At 50.9% G+C, this 14,065-nt stretch overlaps 1 protein-coding gene across 5 annotated transcripts in view; it reads right to left on the bottom strand.

Annotated features, from left to right (window-relative positions):
- Window positions 1-14,065, bottom strand: part of AFAP1 (actin filament associated protein 1) — a 201,577-nt gene that overhangs the window by 57,742 nt on the left and 129,770 nt on the right. For all 5 annotated transcript variants that reach the window (XM_064286205.1, XM_064286201.1, XM_064286204.1 and 2 more), the window contains exons 9-10: window positions 10,680-10,829; window positions 1,948-2,159 (exon numbers count right to left, since the gene is read on the bottom strand). In XM_064286205.1, coding sequence (XP_064142275.1) covers window positions 1,948-2,159; window positions 10,680-10,829 — 362 coding nt within the window. The remainder of the gene's footprint in view (window positions 1-1,947; window positions 2,160-10,679; window positions 10,830-14,065) is intronic.

Here is a 14,065-nt window from a genome sequence, read left to right as displayed (position 1 = left end):
CAATGGCAAAAAGGCGGGAAGGGACAGGAAAAATGGAAGGATGGAAATTGGGAATTGGGGTGTGGATGGGTAGAGTGTTGACACGACACAGGGATTGCAACCAATGTCACAAAACAATCTGTGTATAAATTGTCGAACGAGAAACTAATTTGCTCTTTAAAGTTTCATCTAAAGCACACACACAAAAAAAAATAGTTTTTCACAGCTACTTCAGTAAAGAGACCATGTAATAGGAAAGACGATGAGACACAGGGTCCTAGCTCAGGAAAGTTGTTTAGAAAAAAAAATAACCAGTTGCCTTTGAGTTGACCCCAACTCATGGCGACCCTGTGTGTGTCAGAGTAGAACTGTCCTCCATAGGGTTTTCAATGGATGATTTTTTGGAAGTAGATCACCAAGCCTTTCTTTCAAGGTACCTCTGGGTGAACTTGAACCTCCAACCTTTCGGTGAACAACCAACCGCGTTAACCATTTGCACCACCAGGAACCAGTTGCTAGAAACCCTCATCACTTGGGGAACAGAACCTGGCCGTGAAGAGGCACCCCTGCACGTGTGGCTGGCCTAACTTGGGGGGTTGGTCACGAAGTTTGGGGACCAGTAGCCCTTGCCGAGGGCCCCTAAGTGGGGTTGAGATGGTAATTGTTTCTCTTAGTGAGATGGCCTAACTTAATTACCTTACTTTATGCCAGTTGTATTCTATAGGCCTAAGAACGGTCTGTGACCTGGAGCTGCCTTGTGTGTGCTATTTCTTGGGACTCTCAAAATGCCCCCAAAGTCTGAATCACTATAGAGTAGAATATAAATTTATTAATATAACAAGACAAAAAATTAAAAAAATTAACCAGAGGTGGTTTGGAGACATAGCTAAGGAATTAGGTGTAGTTGCTACATAGTAAGTTCAGAATAGCAGCCAGGGAAATACTAAAATGCCTATAAATCCAAGGATTCTTAGAAACCCAGGGTGTTCTCTTGGCGTCCGTGGAGCTTGGCTCACTAGCCGCTGTCCGTAATGCAAGGAGCTGGCCAAAGACGCCTGTTCCAGCTGCAAGGAGGTCAGCATTCCAAGGGGAGAGCTGGAGGAAACACTTGGCCACTCAAAGGTAGACCGGGATGAAGGAGAAAAAAAGCCCAGTTTTACTGGAAGTTTTAAAAGAAGTTATTTTCTGGCCACTTGCAAAAAGCAAGCCACTCTACAGATTTGTGATCCATGGTTATTTGTTTTTTTACAAAAGCTGGACAATGAAAAAGGAAGACAGAATTAGGACGCATTGGAGCTGTGGTGGTTGGTGCAGAGTACTGAATACACACCATGGACTGCCAAGAGAACGAAGAAATACAACCAGAAAGCTCCTTAGAAACGAGAGGGCAAGACTTTGGCTCACTTACTTTGGACACGTCATCAGGAAAGAACAATCGCTAGAGAAGGACACCATGGTTGGTAAAGTGGAGGGTCAGCAAAAACGAGGGAAGCCCTCCATGAGGTGGACTGACACAGTGACTGCCCACAACGGACTCAAATTGCCCAATGACCGTGAAGATGGCGCGGGACTGGGCAGTGTTGTGGTCTGTTGTACGTAAGGTCGCCATACGTCGGAGCGGACTCCTGGCAACTAACAACAACGTATGGAACTGTGTATTTAATTCCCACGCAAAGAATGCATATAGAGGGCATGAAACAAGGAGGTAACGTGGCAAACGGGTGTGACATGTGCCGTGTAGTAAAAACTGGCACGGTGCTGTCTGCAAGGTCAAAGCCTCTCACACAGAGGAGTCGACAGGAGGAAAGCAAAAAGGGAAACAGGAGAGAGAAGGAATCGAACCAACAGCAGATCTACGGCACTCCGATCCGTGAGTCCGCATTGAGCTTTTAGAGGGAGAGTTAACGTGTGTGTATCTCTGTGAAGCAGGGCCCGGAACACACTGGTGCACTCCGGAACACTCCGTACCTCTAACACAGCCACCTCCTGCCCGTTGCGAAGCAGCCGGAAGGTGAGGGGGTGCTTGGGATCCAGCCCCGGGATCACCTCGCAGCCGCGGAGAGGGATGGAGACGACGTGGGTCTTCAGGTCCGTCCGGTCCTTGTGGAGGACGAGCTGATTGTCTCTCACTCGGCACCAGCGCTCCCGCCAGCGGCTGTTTGACAGCACGTTCAGGTAGCCTGCAGACAGACAAGGGCCTCACACTGTAACCCAGAAAAGACAGGCGCTGTGAAGACCTGTCTGTTCATGCTTAAACCCAGTCGCCGTTGAGTTGATCCCGACTCACGGTGACCTGATGTGTGTCAGAGTAGAACTGCACTCCACACTGTTTTCAACGGCTGATTTTTCGGAAGTAGGTCGCCCGGCCTTTCTTCTGAGGTGTACTGGAGCCTCCAACCTTTCAGGTAGCAGCCGAGCGTGTGAGCCACCTGCACCACCAGGGACTCCTGGCCATGTTTAGAGTATGGTGGAAGAATTCCGGTGAGGGAACACAGCCTTCCGACATTACCTTATAAATCCCTCCCAACGCATTGCTAAATGCAGATTCGGACAAACAGGACGGGCTACAGCTACAATATGACTGATTTTCAAGCAAGTTTGGGGAAATTTCATAACAGACCAGGTCAAGAAGCCCCTCGTTTAACATGATGTGTCATATGAACTGGAGCTCTGGTGGCACAGTGGTTAAGAACTCACGCTGCTAACCAAAAGCTTGGGAGTTCAAATCCACCAACTGCTCTTTAGAAACTCTATGAGGCAGTCGTACTCTGTCCTGTAGGGTCGCTATGAGTCAGAATGGACTCAACGGCAATGGGTTTTGTTTTTTTTTTTTTGGTCCTATGAACTCAGAACCAGACACCAGATGTTTCATGTCTATGGGGGAATCTGGAATTCACCCAGAGTACTTGAAGTTACTGGGTTTCAGATGGCTAGAAGGAATGTGGACAGGATAGCTGTCTTCAAGTAACAGGAGAGAGGTCAGAGGGGAAGGAATGTGGATTTATGCTGAGTGGCTGCAAATGACACAACTAGGGCAAAGGTTAGGGGAAGGCACCCTGGCTTAATGGAAGAAAAAGCTGCTGAGAGCTTTCCCAGAAACTGGAGCCCTGGGGGAGAGGTGGGCAGCAATGCCCAACCCTGTTGTATTCCAACAACAAGGCAGGTCCCAGCTCAGAGGCACCTAGCCCAAGGCCCGAGGTGTCCTCCACAGCCTGGTTCTCCAGTCAGCCCTCAGACTGTCCTCCACGGCCTGGTGCTCCAGTCATCCCTCAGACTGTCCTCCACGGCCTGGTTCTCCAGTCAGCCCTCAGACTGTCCTCTATTAGCCCTGATGCTCCAGTCAGCCCTCAGACTGTCCTCCACGGCCTGGTGCTCCAGTCAGCCCTCAGACTGTCCTCTATGGTCCGGATGCACCAGTCAGCCCTCAGACTGTATTCCACGGCCTGGTTCTCCAGTCACTCCTCAGACTGTGCTCCATGGCCCTGATGCTTCAGTCAGCCCTCAGACTGTCCTCTATTAGCCCTGATGCTCCAGTCAGCCCTCAGACTGTCCTCCATGGCCTGGTGCTCCAGTCAGCCCTCAGACTGTCCTCCACGGCCTGGTGCTCCAGTCAGCCCTCAGACTGTCCTCCATGGCCCGGATGCACCAGTCAGCCCTCAGACTGTATTCCACGGCCTGGTTCTCCAGTCAGTCCTCAGACTGTCCTCTATTAGCCCTGATGCTCCAGTCAGCCCTCAGACTGTCCTCCACGGCCTGGTGCTCCAGTCAGCCCTCAGACTGTCCTCCATGGCCCGGATGCACCAGTCAGCCCTCAGACTGTATTCCACGGCCTGGTTCTCCAGTCAGTCCTCAGACTGTCCTCTATTAGCCCTGATGCTCCAGTCAGCCCTCAGACTGTCCTCCATGGCCCGGATGCACCAGTCAGCCCTCAGACTGTCCTCTATTAGCCCTGATGCTCCAGTCAGCCCTCAGACTGTCCTCCACGGCCTGGTGCTCCAGTCAGCCCTCAGACTGTCCTCCATGGCCCGGATGCACCAGTCAGCCCTCAGACTGTATTCCACGGCCTGGTTCTCCAGTCACTCCTCAGACTGTCCTCCATGGCCCTGATGCTTCAGTCAGCCCTCAGACTGTCCTCTATTAGCCCTGGTCATCCAGTCAGCCCTCAGACTGTCCTCCACGGCCTGGTGCTCCAGTCAGCCCTCAGACTGTCCTCCACGGCCTGGTGCTCCAGTCAGCCCTCAGACTGTCCTCCACGGCTTGGTGTTCCAGTCAGCCCTCAGACTGTCCTCCACGGCCTGGTGCTCCAGTCAGCCCTCAGACTGTCCTCCACGGCTTGGTGTTCCAGTAAGCCCTCAGACTGTCCTCTATTAGCCCTGATCATCCAGTCAGCCCTCAGACTGTCCTCCACGGCCTGGTGGTCTAGTCAGCCCTCAGACTGTCCTCCACGGCTTGGTGTTCCAGTCAGCCCTCAGACTGTCCTCTATTAGCCCTGGTCATCCAGTCAGCCCTCAGACTGTCCTCCACGGCCTGGTGGTCTAGTCAGCCCTCAGACTGTCCTCCACGGCTTGGTGTTCCAGTCAGCCCTCAGACTGTCCTCTATTAGCCCTGGTCATCCAGTCAGCCCTCAGACTGTCCTCCATGGCCTAGTGTTCCAGTCAGCCCTCAGACTGTTCTCCATGGCCTGGTCCTCCAGTCAGCCCTCAGACTGTCCTCTGTTAGCCCTGGTCATCCAGTCAGCCCTCAGACTGCCCTCCACAGCTTGGTGCTCCACATCAGCCCTCGGACTAGAGGGTCTAATTCATTGGGGAAGCTGGCCCAAGTAAAATCTTAGCTCTTGCGTCTGAGGGTACAGGACACTCTGACGCTCCTAGCTCTGATTCTGCAGTATCTTCAGTATATTAAAGGTATATATACAGAAAGACCTGCGAAAGCCGGAACCTGTGTAAGGCGGAAACCGGTCAGAGAAGGAAAACTCCGGTATCTTCCACTAACGGAACAATAGAAAAGAGGTGAGATTGCACCCTGTCAAAGGTGGACAACTTGCGAGACCCGGAAAACCAAGGCAATCCCAGCACATTCCGGCTCTCACAGGTTTCACTGCATGTGTATGTATATACACCCAGTTACCGTCCAGTTGACCCCAACACATACAACACACGCACAACCAACACACACCACACGCGCACACACCACACACGTACACCACACACACACGCCACACATACACAACACACACAGAGACACCACACACATAGACACCACACACATAACATATATACCACATACACACACCACACCATGCACAACACACAACATACACACACATACACAGCACACACACAACACACAACATACACAGCACACACACAACACACACGACATACACAACACATAGCACACACACACACACACACCCCCTGTGGCTCAAAAATGTTAAGGGAGCAAAATAGAAACCAGTCCTCTCCAATCCTGCTGCTTAAAAATGTCTTCCTAAAAGGGCCTTGAAAGATGAGTTTCCTTCGTTCACGTTCTAAGTCTTACACACTTTTCTAGTCACAGAAAAATGCGAAATAATAAACGACAAAAAACAAAACACAACACCCATAGGTATATCACAAGACTCGGGATGTGGCTTTACGTGTTATTTATAGATATTCACACAATATTTGCCCCGTACATTTTCTAGGTAAATACTTATAAAGTATAGATGTCATTTCACTGAACGGGCATCGTTTCTGGGGATACGCAGGAAGCACGGGCTTCCCAGGGAAGGGACTTCCGTGTGGGCAGAGCTGCTGCATCTGTGCAATCTCAGAGAAGCAGGAGCGGCCGCTCAGCTTAAACGCAGGGACTCTGCCGCCCCCTTCTGTCTCCAAGACAAGTCACACTCAGCTGGCTGGCATAAACCAGTCGCTATGGCCGACTCTGATTCTTGGCAACCCCACGTGCGTCAGAGAACACAGCAGAACTGCTCCGTAAGATTTTCTTGGCTGTAATATTTACCAAAGTAGATCACCAGGCCCTTCTTCCGCTGTGCCGGTGTCCATGAGGGGAATAGAAGGCACGGAACTGCTCACGGGCAATTTCATCTACTCGGGAACACAAGGTCACCAACCAACCAAAATCTGGACAAAAGTCACCAACTGCTGTTGTTTTCTTTCTACTCTGTCCTATAGGGTTGCTATGAGTCAGAACTGAATAGACGGCTACAGGTTTCAGATTTATCCACAGTTCCAAAAACGGAAAAAACCACACCAGGTAACAGACCCGTTTACATAGACAATAAATGTCACAGTGAAGTGTACGCCTTGGCAGTGGCTCACCTCCTCCATCCAGCCCGCTGGCCCCTCTGCTTCAGAGGGGCCCAAGCTCCTGTTTCTGGGTAGAGAACAGGGAGGAGAGGGGAAGCTGAGTGGGAGCAGGAAGAAGACCCCATGTAAGAAGCTGGAGTCCCATATTTCCCATCCAGCACCCCAATCTCGCTCACTCAGGGTCCAGAATCACCCTCCTGGATATCTAAGCTAGAGCAGACCACCACCACCAGGCAGTGCCAGTCCAGCCAGCACAGGCAGAGCTGACCCTTCCTGAGGCACTCTGGCTGGTACCTCTGATCTGGTCACTTCAGTGAACTGCATGAGAAGGCAATGGCACGTACAGTTTGGATTTGTGGGCCCAACTTATCATGTTATGATTCCTGAGTGGAGCAAATGGTTTGCTCTCCGCTACTAACCAAAAGGTTGGAGGTGCGAATCTACCTAAAGGTGCCTCAGAAGAAAGGCCTGGGGATCTACTTCCCAAAAAGCAGCCACTGAAAACACTACGGAGCCCAGTTCTGCTGTGACACACGTGGGGTTGCCAGGGGTCGGGGCCAACTCAAAGATAATGGGTTTGGCTTCCTGGTGTCATGATGTGGTGGGTGGGGTGTTACTGTACCTTAACCTCAGGGAATTCTTCCACGTTCTGAGGTTATTTCTGCTCCCAGTTCTAAAGAAAGCCCTCCGGTGTTTCTTGAAAAACCACGGCAGGCGTGCATTAGAAGTCATCCTTAGAACTATAAAACCAACTTTATGAGGCCTCAGATGAAGGTTTTCAATGGGCCTCCCACACTCAGCTGTCCCCAGGCTCTGGCATCTCTGGTCTCGGTGCCGGGACCTCTGAAACTCCACAGCTGCCTTTGGGCAGGCGGGGGCCGTTTTTAGAAGCAGGGGCCAAGTTTCCATTTATTTATTCTCTTCAGGAAGGGAAGTGAGAGTGTTGGCTGCGAAGCTACTGGGCTCTGGTTACACACGGCCAGTGTTCCTTTCAAACGTTCTACTTTTGAGAGGCCTTTAATCCCGAAGTAGTTATTGGTTAGATCTTAGCAAGTATTGGATTATGACCAGCTGAGAGGAAATGGACCTGGGGGGGGCCCCCAAGAAGCAGCCAAGGGGTACCAAGGGGGAGGGGGAGAATACCAAAAGTCAAGATCCCACCAACAGCTGGTCCCGGTCCGGCCGGCGCTCAAGCACCTCCTTCCCGACCTTTGCTGTCCGGCCTCCAACAGCCACATACACCACAGAGCTCACACACAGCACCCCGACACGGTGACCTGCACCAAGAATGCCTTCCGCCCCCTTGATGAAAGGCCCCCCGATTTTTTTGTGAGTGCTTGATGATAGAAAGTGAGAAGCATATAGAAAACAGTTGGCGTGGAGTGGATCCTGACCCGTGACCCCACGTATGTCAGAGGAGGACTGTGCTCCACAGGGTTTTCTGTGGCTAGTTTTCAGAAGTGAATCACTGGGCCTTTCTTCTAAGGCCCACTGGGTGGACTCAAACCTCCAACCTGTCAGTTAGTAGTGAGCACATTAACCACCAGGAACTCTGAGAAGTATATAAGCTTCCTATATGGCAGACCACCCCTTGTCTGTCAGTCTGTCCAACTGTGGTGGCTTGAGTGTTGCTGTGATAGGGTCACCCATGGTGGACAGGTTTCAGCAGAGCTCCCAGGCTAAGATGGACTGGGGACACCCTGCCAGCCTCTGCTCTGTGCCTGGAAGCACAGCCGACCAGGCTGCACTATACGGAGGAGTGGGGTTTGAACTCAGCTCTCCGCCACCCCAAGAGCCTGCTGGGTGCCCTGAGCAGCTGCCCTAAGCCAATCCAGCTCAGCGCTTCCTCACCCAGGAGCTGGAGGGTGGCAGCTGCAGGGGAGCAACCTGGCAGGCTGGCTTCTGGGGCCTGGCCCAGGAGCTTCCCTGCCTGAGGCTTCACAGCTGCACTAAAATAACTGAGGAGTCCTTCCCCCTTTATTCCCAGAGACCCCTCCCATCTGCCTCCCCTGTGCCCTGGCCTCACGAAGAACTAGATGGCGGCTTTAAACCTCGTGAATGAGGACACTCTTGTCATGGCGGCCGAAGTGGTCCACTTCTCACCACATTTGAAGAAATCTCCCACAGGGGTGCTGGCAGGCTGGGGACCCCCATGGGGACCCTGGAAAGCCCCATGGGGACCCTGGAAAGCCCCATGGGGACCCTGGAGACCACACAGAGACCATGGAGACCCCCCCCGGGGACCCTGGAGACCTCACAGAGACCCTGGAGACCCCACAGGGACCCTGGAGAACCCCAGGGGGATGCTAGAGACCCCCACGGGGATCCTAGAGAATACCAGGGGGACAATGGAGACCTCACGGGGATAATGGAGACCTCACGGGGATGCTGGAGACCTTTCAGGGACATGTAAAGGTGGAGAGGCACCGTCCTCCCCGCCGAGCGGCCGGCTATGCATCCACAGGGGTCTCTGTGGGGCTGGCCGTGGCCTCCGTGGGTGCAGTCAGTATCCAAAGGGGCCATGAGCGTGGTGGGCTCTTGTGGATAAACGGGTGGAGGAGATGGCTGCACCAGGGTGGGTGGAGTGGGGCCGGCGTGCCCACCCCACCGCTCTCCCCTGTGACTCAGAGCAGGTGCTGGCCTCCTGCTGGACCTTGGTCCTGTCCCTCACTCTCACCGCAGACCACTCTAGTGTGAACCTCGAGAGATGACACCCGCAGCCCCCAGGCCTTCCCTGGGGTCTGCACAGCTACTCCCACCCCTCAGCTCACTGTCTGCACCGGACCAAGGCGCTGGACAGGTTAAGGAAGCCCACAACTAAAATGTGTAGTCCATGGCTTCCTATGTCCACAGCCCCGAACTCAGCGGGGAGCTGAAATGCGCCTGTCTTTCCTTCAAAAGCAGCACTAGCCTTACCTTCTCTAAAGAGAGGCCCAGAGCTCTGCCATCTGCCTCCTCCTGGCCTGCAAGGCTCACCGTGTGAACGGCCCATCAGCCCAGGCTCACGCCCGGGACTCGGTGCAGCTCTGTGGGGGACCAAGCTGTACACTCAGGGGCAGGACCCAAATTATACACCTTTTGGTTTCCTCAAATAAAACCCAGTGTGGTGCGTGCTCAATAAGAGAGAGAGACAGAGACAGATGGGCAGACAGAGAAACAAAGAGACAGAGAGAGAGAGAAGCAAAGAGACAGAGAGAGAGAGAAACAGAGAGACAGAGACAGAGAGAGACAGAGAGAGGTGTGAATGAATTACTATACAAACAAAAAGGACTGTGGGATTTATACTGGTGGCATGCTGACAGGGCAGCTGTGGTAGTAAGAATAATTATAGTCCCCACCCCCCGGCCTTTAAATAAATACCGTCTTCATCTTATGACTTCAAAAGGCTGCCTGGCTTTCGGAAGCCTGGCTGCTTAGTAAGCTCTACCCTTGTCTTCCCTACCGGACAGGAAGCTCTGTGAGGGCAGGGACCCTGTGTTCCTATGTGCTCAACTCAGGCCTGACAAACAGCAGCCGCCCCACAGACACTGGCTGAATGAAAGGCCGGTTGTTGGAGATGGTCAGCAAACTCGGATGAGAAACTAAGTTGGAGAACTGTAGTACCGTGAGAAAGTTTATCACTTCAGCGAGGAGGAGGAGCTGGCCCCAGCTCCATAGGTGTTTTCCCAAACCTTAAGTTCCCTCCTTCCTGTTCAGCAAATGGCACTTGTATGTCCTAGTTTAACGTTACTTAAAGGAGTTTAAAGAGCCCTGGTGTCACAAAGGAAATCCTGGTGGCGTAGTGGTTAAGTGCTATGGCTGCTAACCAAAAGGCTGGCAGTTTGAATCCACCAGGCGCTCCTTGGAAACTCTATGGGGCAGTTCAACTCCGTCCTATAGGGTCGCTATGAGTCGGAATCAACTCAATGGCAACGGGTTTTGGTTTGGTGTTATAAACGGTTAAACACTTGGCTGCTAATCGAAAGGTCAGCGGTTTGAACCCACCCAGAAGTTCTGAAGGAGAAAGGACCTGGTGATCTGCTCCTGTAAAGATTACAGCCTAGGAAACCCTATGGGGCAGTTCTACTCTGTCATATATGGTCATTATGAGTTGAATAGGCTCCATGGCACCCAACAACAACAAAAGGGGTCTGGGAGAACCTCATGAGGCTAGAGATAGAAGTTTGTACCTTGAAAAGAACCTCAGAGATCATCTCAACTCCCTACAAAGTCTTTCATTAATAACCAATAAAAATGCAAAAATTTAATACACTTCCCACAATTCAAGTGATCACAAATCCAATTTAAAAGAGCCCACGTTAGTGAATGCGGATAAACTTGACACAGGGAGGCCCCGGAGAGAAGGGAGGCGCTAGGCGACCAGGACCGGCCAGTGAGCGGCTGTCTTACCGCAGGTGGGGACGTCTTCCTCGGCCGAGGAGGTCTGCTCATCGGTGGACGGCTTCTTCTTCCCCAGGCCGATGATCTTGGTGATTTTCTTCCCGGTGACTTTAGAAACAGTGCCCTTGGCCTCTGCTTTGGGGTTCTTCTTCCTCTTGACTACCAAGAATAACAACAGGAACAACAAATCAGCATGTTTTAAACTTCAGTTGGAAAAAGATAAAAAATAAAGTATATATAAAGTCACAACAAATTCTTTCTTCCCCAGCATGTACTTATTGAGCCCATTATGTGCCAGCTGCGGGCAGACATGCTAGGACAGAGGGTCACAGCAGAGACAAGCAGCCCACAGGGAGCTTCCATTCTGGAGTGGGCTGGGAACGCACACACATACAAACACACACGCACACACACACCACAGGCCCATAGGCACATACACACCTGGATACACACATACTCACAGAAGAGAAGGTCACAGCGGAGAACAGGGCTGCCTGCAGGGAGCCTCCACTCTGCAGCAGGCTGGGAATACACACACACACACACACACACACACACGTGCACACATACACAACATGTAGAAAAACTGGCATTGTAGCGCTTATGAAAATACCTCATAGGGGAGGGTGGGGTTGGTAAACAAACATAGAACAAATGCTTTATTTGTGTAAAAATACAGTATTCTCAACATCAAAAAATAAAATCTCAAAAAAAGGAAAGAATCACCCAGACATTATTGGCATTAAGCAGAATATAACAAATGTTGGAGAGGTTGCAGGGAGAATGGAACTCTTAGGCACTGCTGGTGGGAATATAAAATGGTAAAACCACTGTGGGAAACAATATGGCGGCTCCTTAAAAAGCATGTGCACACCCATGTTCACTGCAGTATTGCTCACGAGAGCAAAAGATGGAAACAAGCTAAGTGCCCATCAGCAGATGAATGGATAAACAAATTACAGTACATACACACAACGGAATATCGCATAATGACAACGAAACATCTCACAACAGTCTGGAGGGCATTAAGCCGAGTGAAGTAAGTCAATCACAAAAGGACGAATATTGAATGAGACTGCTGTCATGGACTGAATTGTGTCCCCCCAAAAATATGTGTTAACTTGGTTAGGCCATGATTCCCAGTACTGTGTGGTTGTCCTCCATTTTGTGATTATACTTTTATATTAAAAAGGATTAGGGTGGGATTGTAACACCACCCTCACTCAGGTCACCTCCCTAATCCAATGTAAAGGGAGTTTCCCTGGGATGTGGCCTGGACCACGCTTTATCTTACAAGAGATAAAAGGAAAGGGAAACAAGCAGAGTTGGGGACCTCATACCACCAAGAAAGCAGCACCAGGAGCAGAGCATGTCCTTTGGACGTGGGGTCCCTGCGCCTGAGCAGCTCCTTGACCAGGGGAAGACTGTAGACAGGGACCTTCCTCCAGAGGCGACAGAGAGAGAAAGCCTTTCCCTGGAGCCAGCGCCCTGAATTTGGACTTGTAACCCACTAGACCGTGAGAAAATAAATTAGTCTTTGTTAAAGGCATCCACTTGTGGTATTTTCTGTTACGGCAGCACTAAATGACTAAGACAACTCCTATTATAAAAACTCAAGAAAAGGGTTACACACAGAAAAAAAACAATCTTTGATGGTTACGAGGGAGGAGAGGGATGGGGAGGGGAAATCACCAACTAGATAGTAGACAAGTGTCAACTTTGTGAAGGGAAAGACAACACACAATATAGGGGAAGTCAGCACAACCCGACCAGGGCAAAGTCACAGAAGCTTCCTAGACACATCCACACTCCGTGAGGGACCAAGTTACTGGGGCTGAGGGCTGGGGACTGTGGTCTTAGTGGACATTTAGGTCAATTGGAATAGCATAGCTCATAAAATGTTCCACATCCTACTTTGGCGAGTAGTATCTGGGGTCTTAAAAGCTTGTGAGCAGCCATCTAAATGCATCTGTTGGTCCGATCACATTCAGAACAAATGAGAATGAAGAAAATCAGAGACACAAGGAAAACAGTAGCCCAAAGACTAACAGGCCACGTGAACCACAGCCTCCACCAGCCTGAGGCCAGAAGAGCTAGAAGGTGCCCAGCTACCACCACCAACCCTCTGACAGGGATCACAATAGAAGGTTTGGGTCAGACCAGGAGAAAAAAGTAGAAAAAAATTGAAATTCACAAAACAAGACCAGACTTACTGGTCCGACAGAGACTGGAGGAACCCCAAGACTATGGCCCCTGGACACCTTGCTGACTCAGACTGAAGCCACTCCCAAAGCCTACCTTTCAGCCAAAAATTGACAGGTCTATAAAACAAACAATAACACACGTGAGGAATGTACTTCCTAGTTCACTCAGGTATACAAGACCAAAGGGGCAACACCTCGACGAAGGGAAAGGAAAACTGGACGGATGGACACGGGAACCCAGGGCGGAAAGGGGATGGGGAGAGTGCTGACGCGTGCCGGGGACTGCAACCCACGGCCCCAAATGATTTGTGTATACATTTTTGAATGAGAAACTAATTTGTGCTGTAAACTTTCACCTAAAACACAATAAAATTCTTTTAAAAAGAAGATGCTGTTGGTTGAGGACAAGGACGGTGCCTAGACAGCCTTCGGAAGACCCGTGAGCCCTGAGAAAATCCGTCCTTGGAGGTGACATCATTCCTCTCACGACAAAACAATGGACTGAAACTGGCTGCGCTCTTGGATTCGCTTCCAATTCTGCTCAGATCTGTTGTTGCTGACGCAGTACTTGCTGGACTCTAAGCTACAAGGAAATGGGATAACTAATACCTTTAGTTCCCTGAGGACACACTTATTTTGCGAAACCCGAAGTGCAGGGATCTATGGAAGAAAAGTCATACAGCATGCAGGAATTGGAGAGAGAAACCACTGAGAACATGTTGATGCTGTTTATTGAACAAAAGGCAGGATTTAGCAAAGCAAATAGAGTTACGACCCCCACTCGTCTGTCAGTTTGTCGCACTGAAGTCGGTTGTTTGTCGCTGGCATGTTGCTGTGATGCCGGAAGCTATGCCACGGGTTTTTCAAACACCAGTAGGGCCACCATGGTGGGCAGGATTCAATGAACCTTCCAGACTAAACCAGACTAGGAAGAAAGCCTGGCGATCTGCTCTCAAAGTCGACCAGTGAAGACCTTACGGATCAGAACGGAGCAATGTCTGAGACAATGCTGGAAGCTGAGCTCCCTAGGTTGGAAGGCACTCTGGACATTTCAAAGCCGCTAACACCATCGGCCCACACAGCTCCCCATTACTCCACATACATGGGGATCTAGACGCCTTTGTCTTCAGGCCAGTGGTTGAGGTGGGAATTCACATCCCAGGAAGATTTATAAAAATGTCTGCCAGGAGA

This window comes from Loxodonta africana, chromosome 5 (assembly GCF_030014295.1).
Source record: "Loxodonta africana isolate mLoxAfr1 chromosome 5, mLoxAfr1.hap2, whole genome shotgun sequence".
Lineage (NCBI taxonomy): Eukaryota > Metazoa > Chordata > Mammalia > Proboscidea > Elephantidae > Loxodonta > Loxodonta africana.
This window is presented reverse-complemented; position numbering and strand designations above follow the sequence as displayed.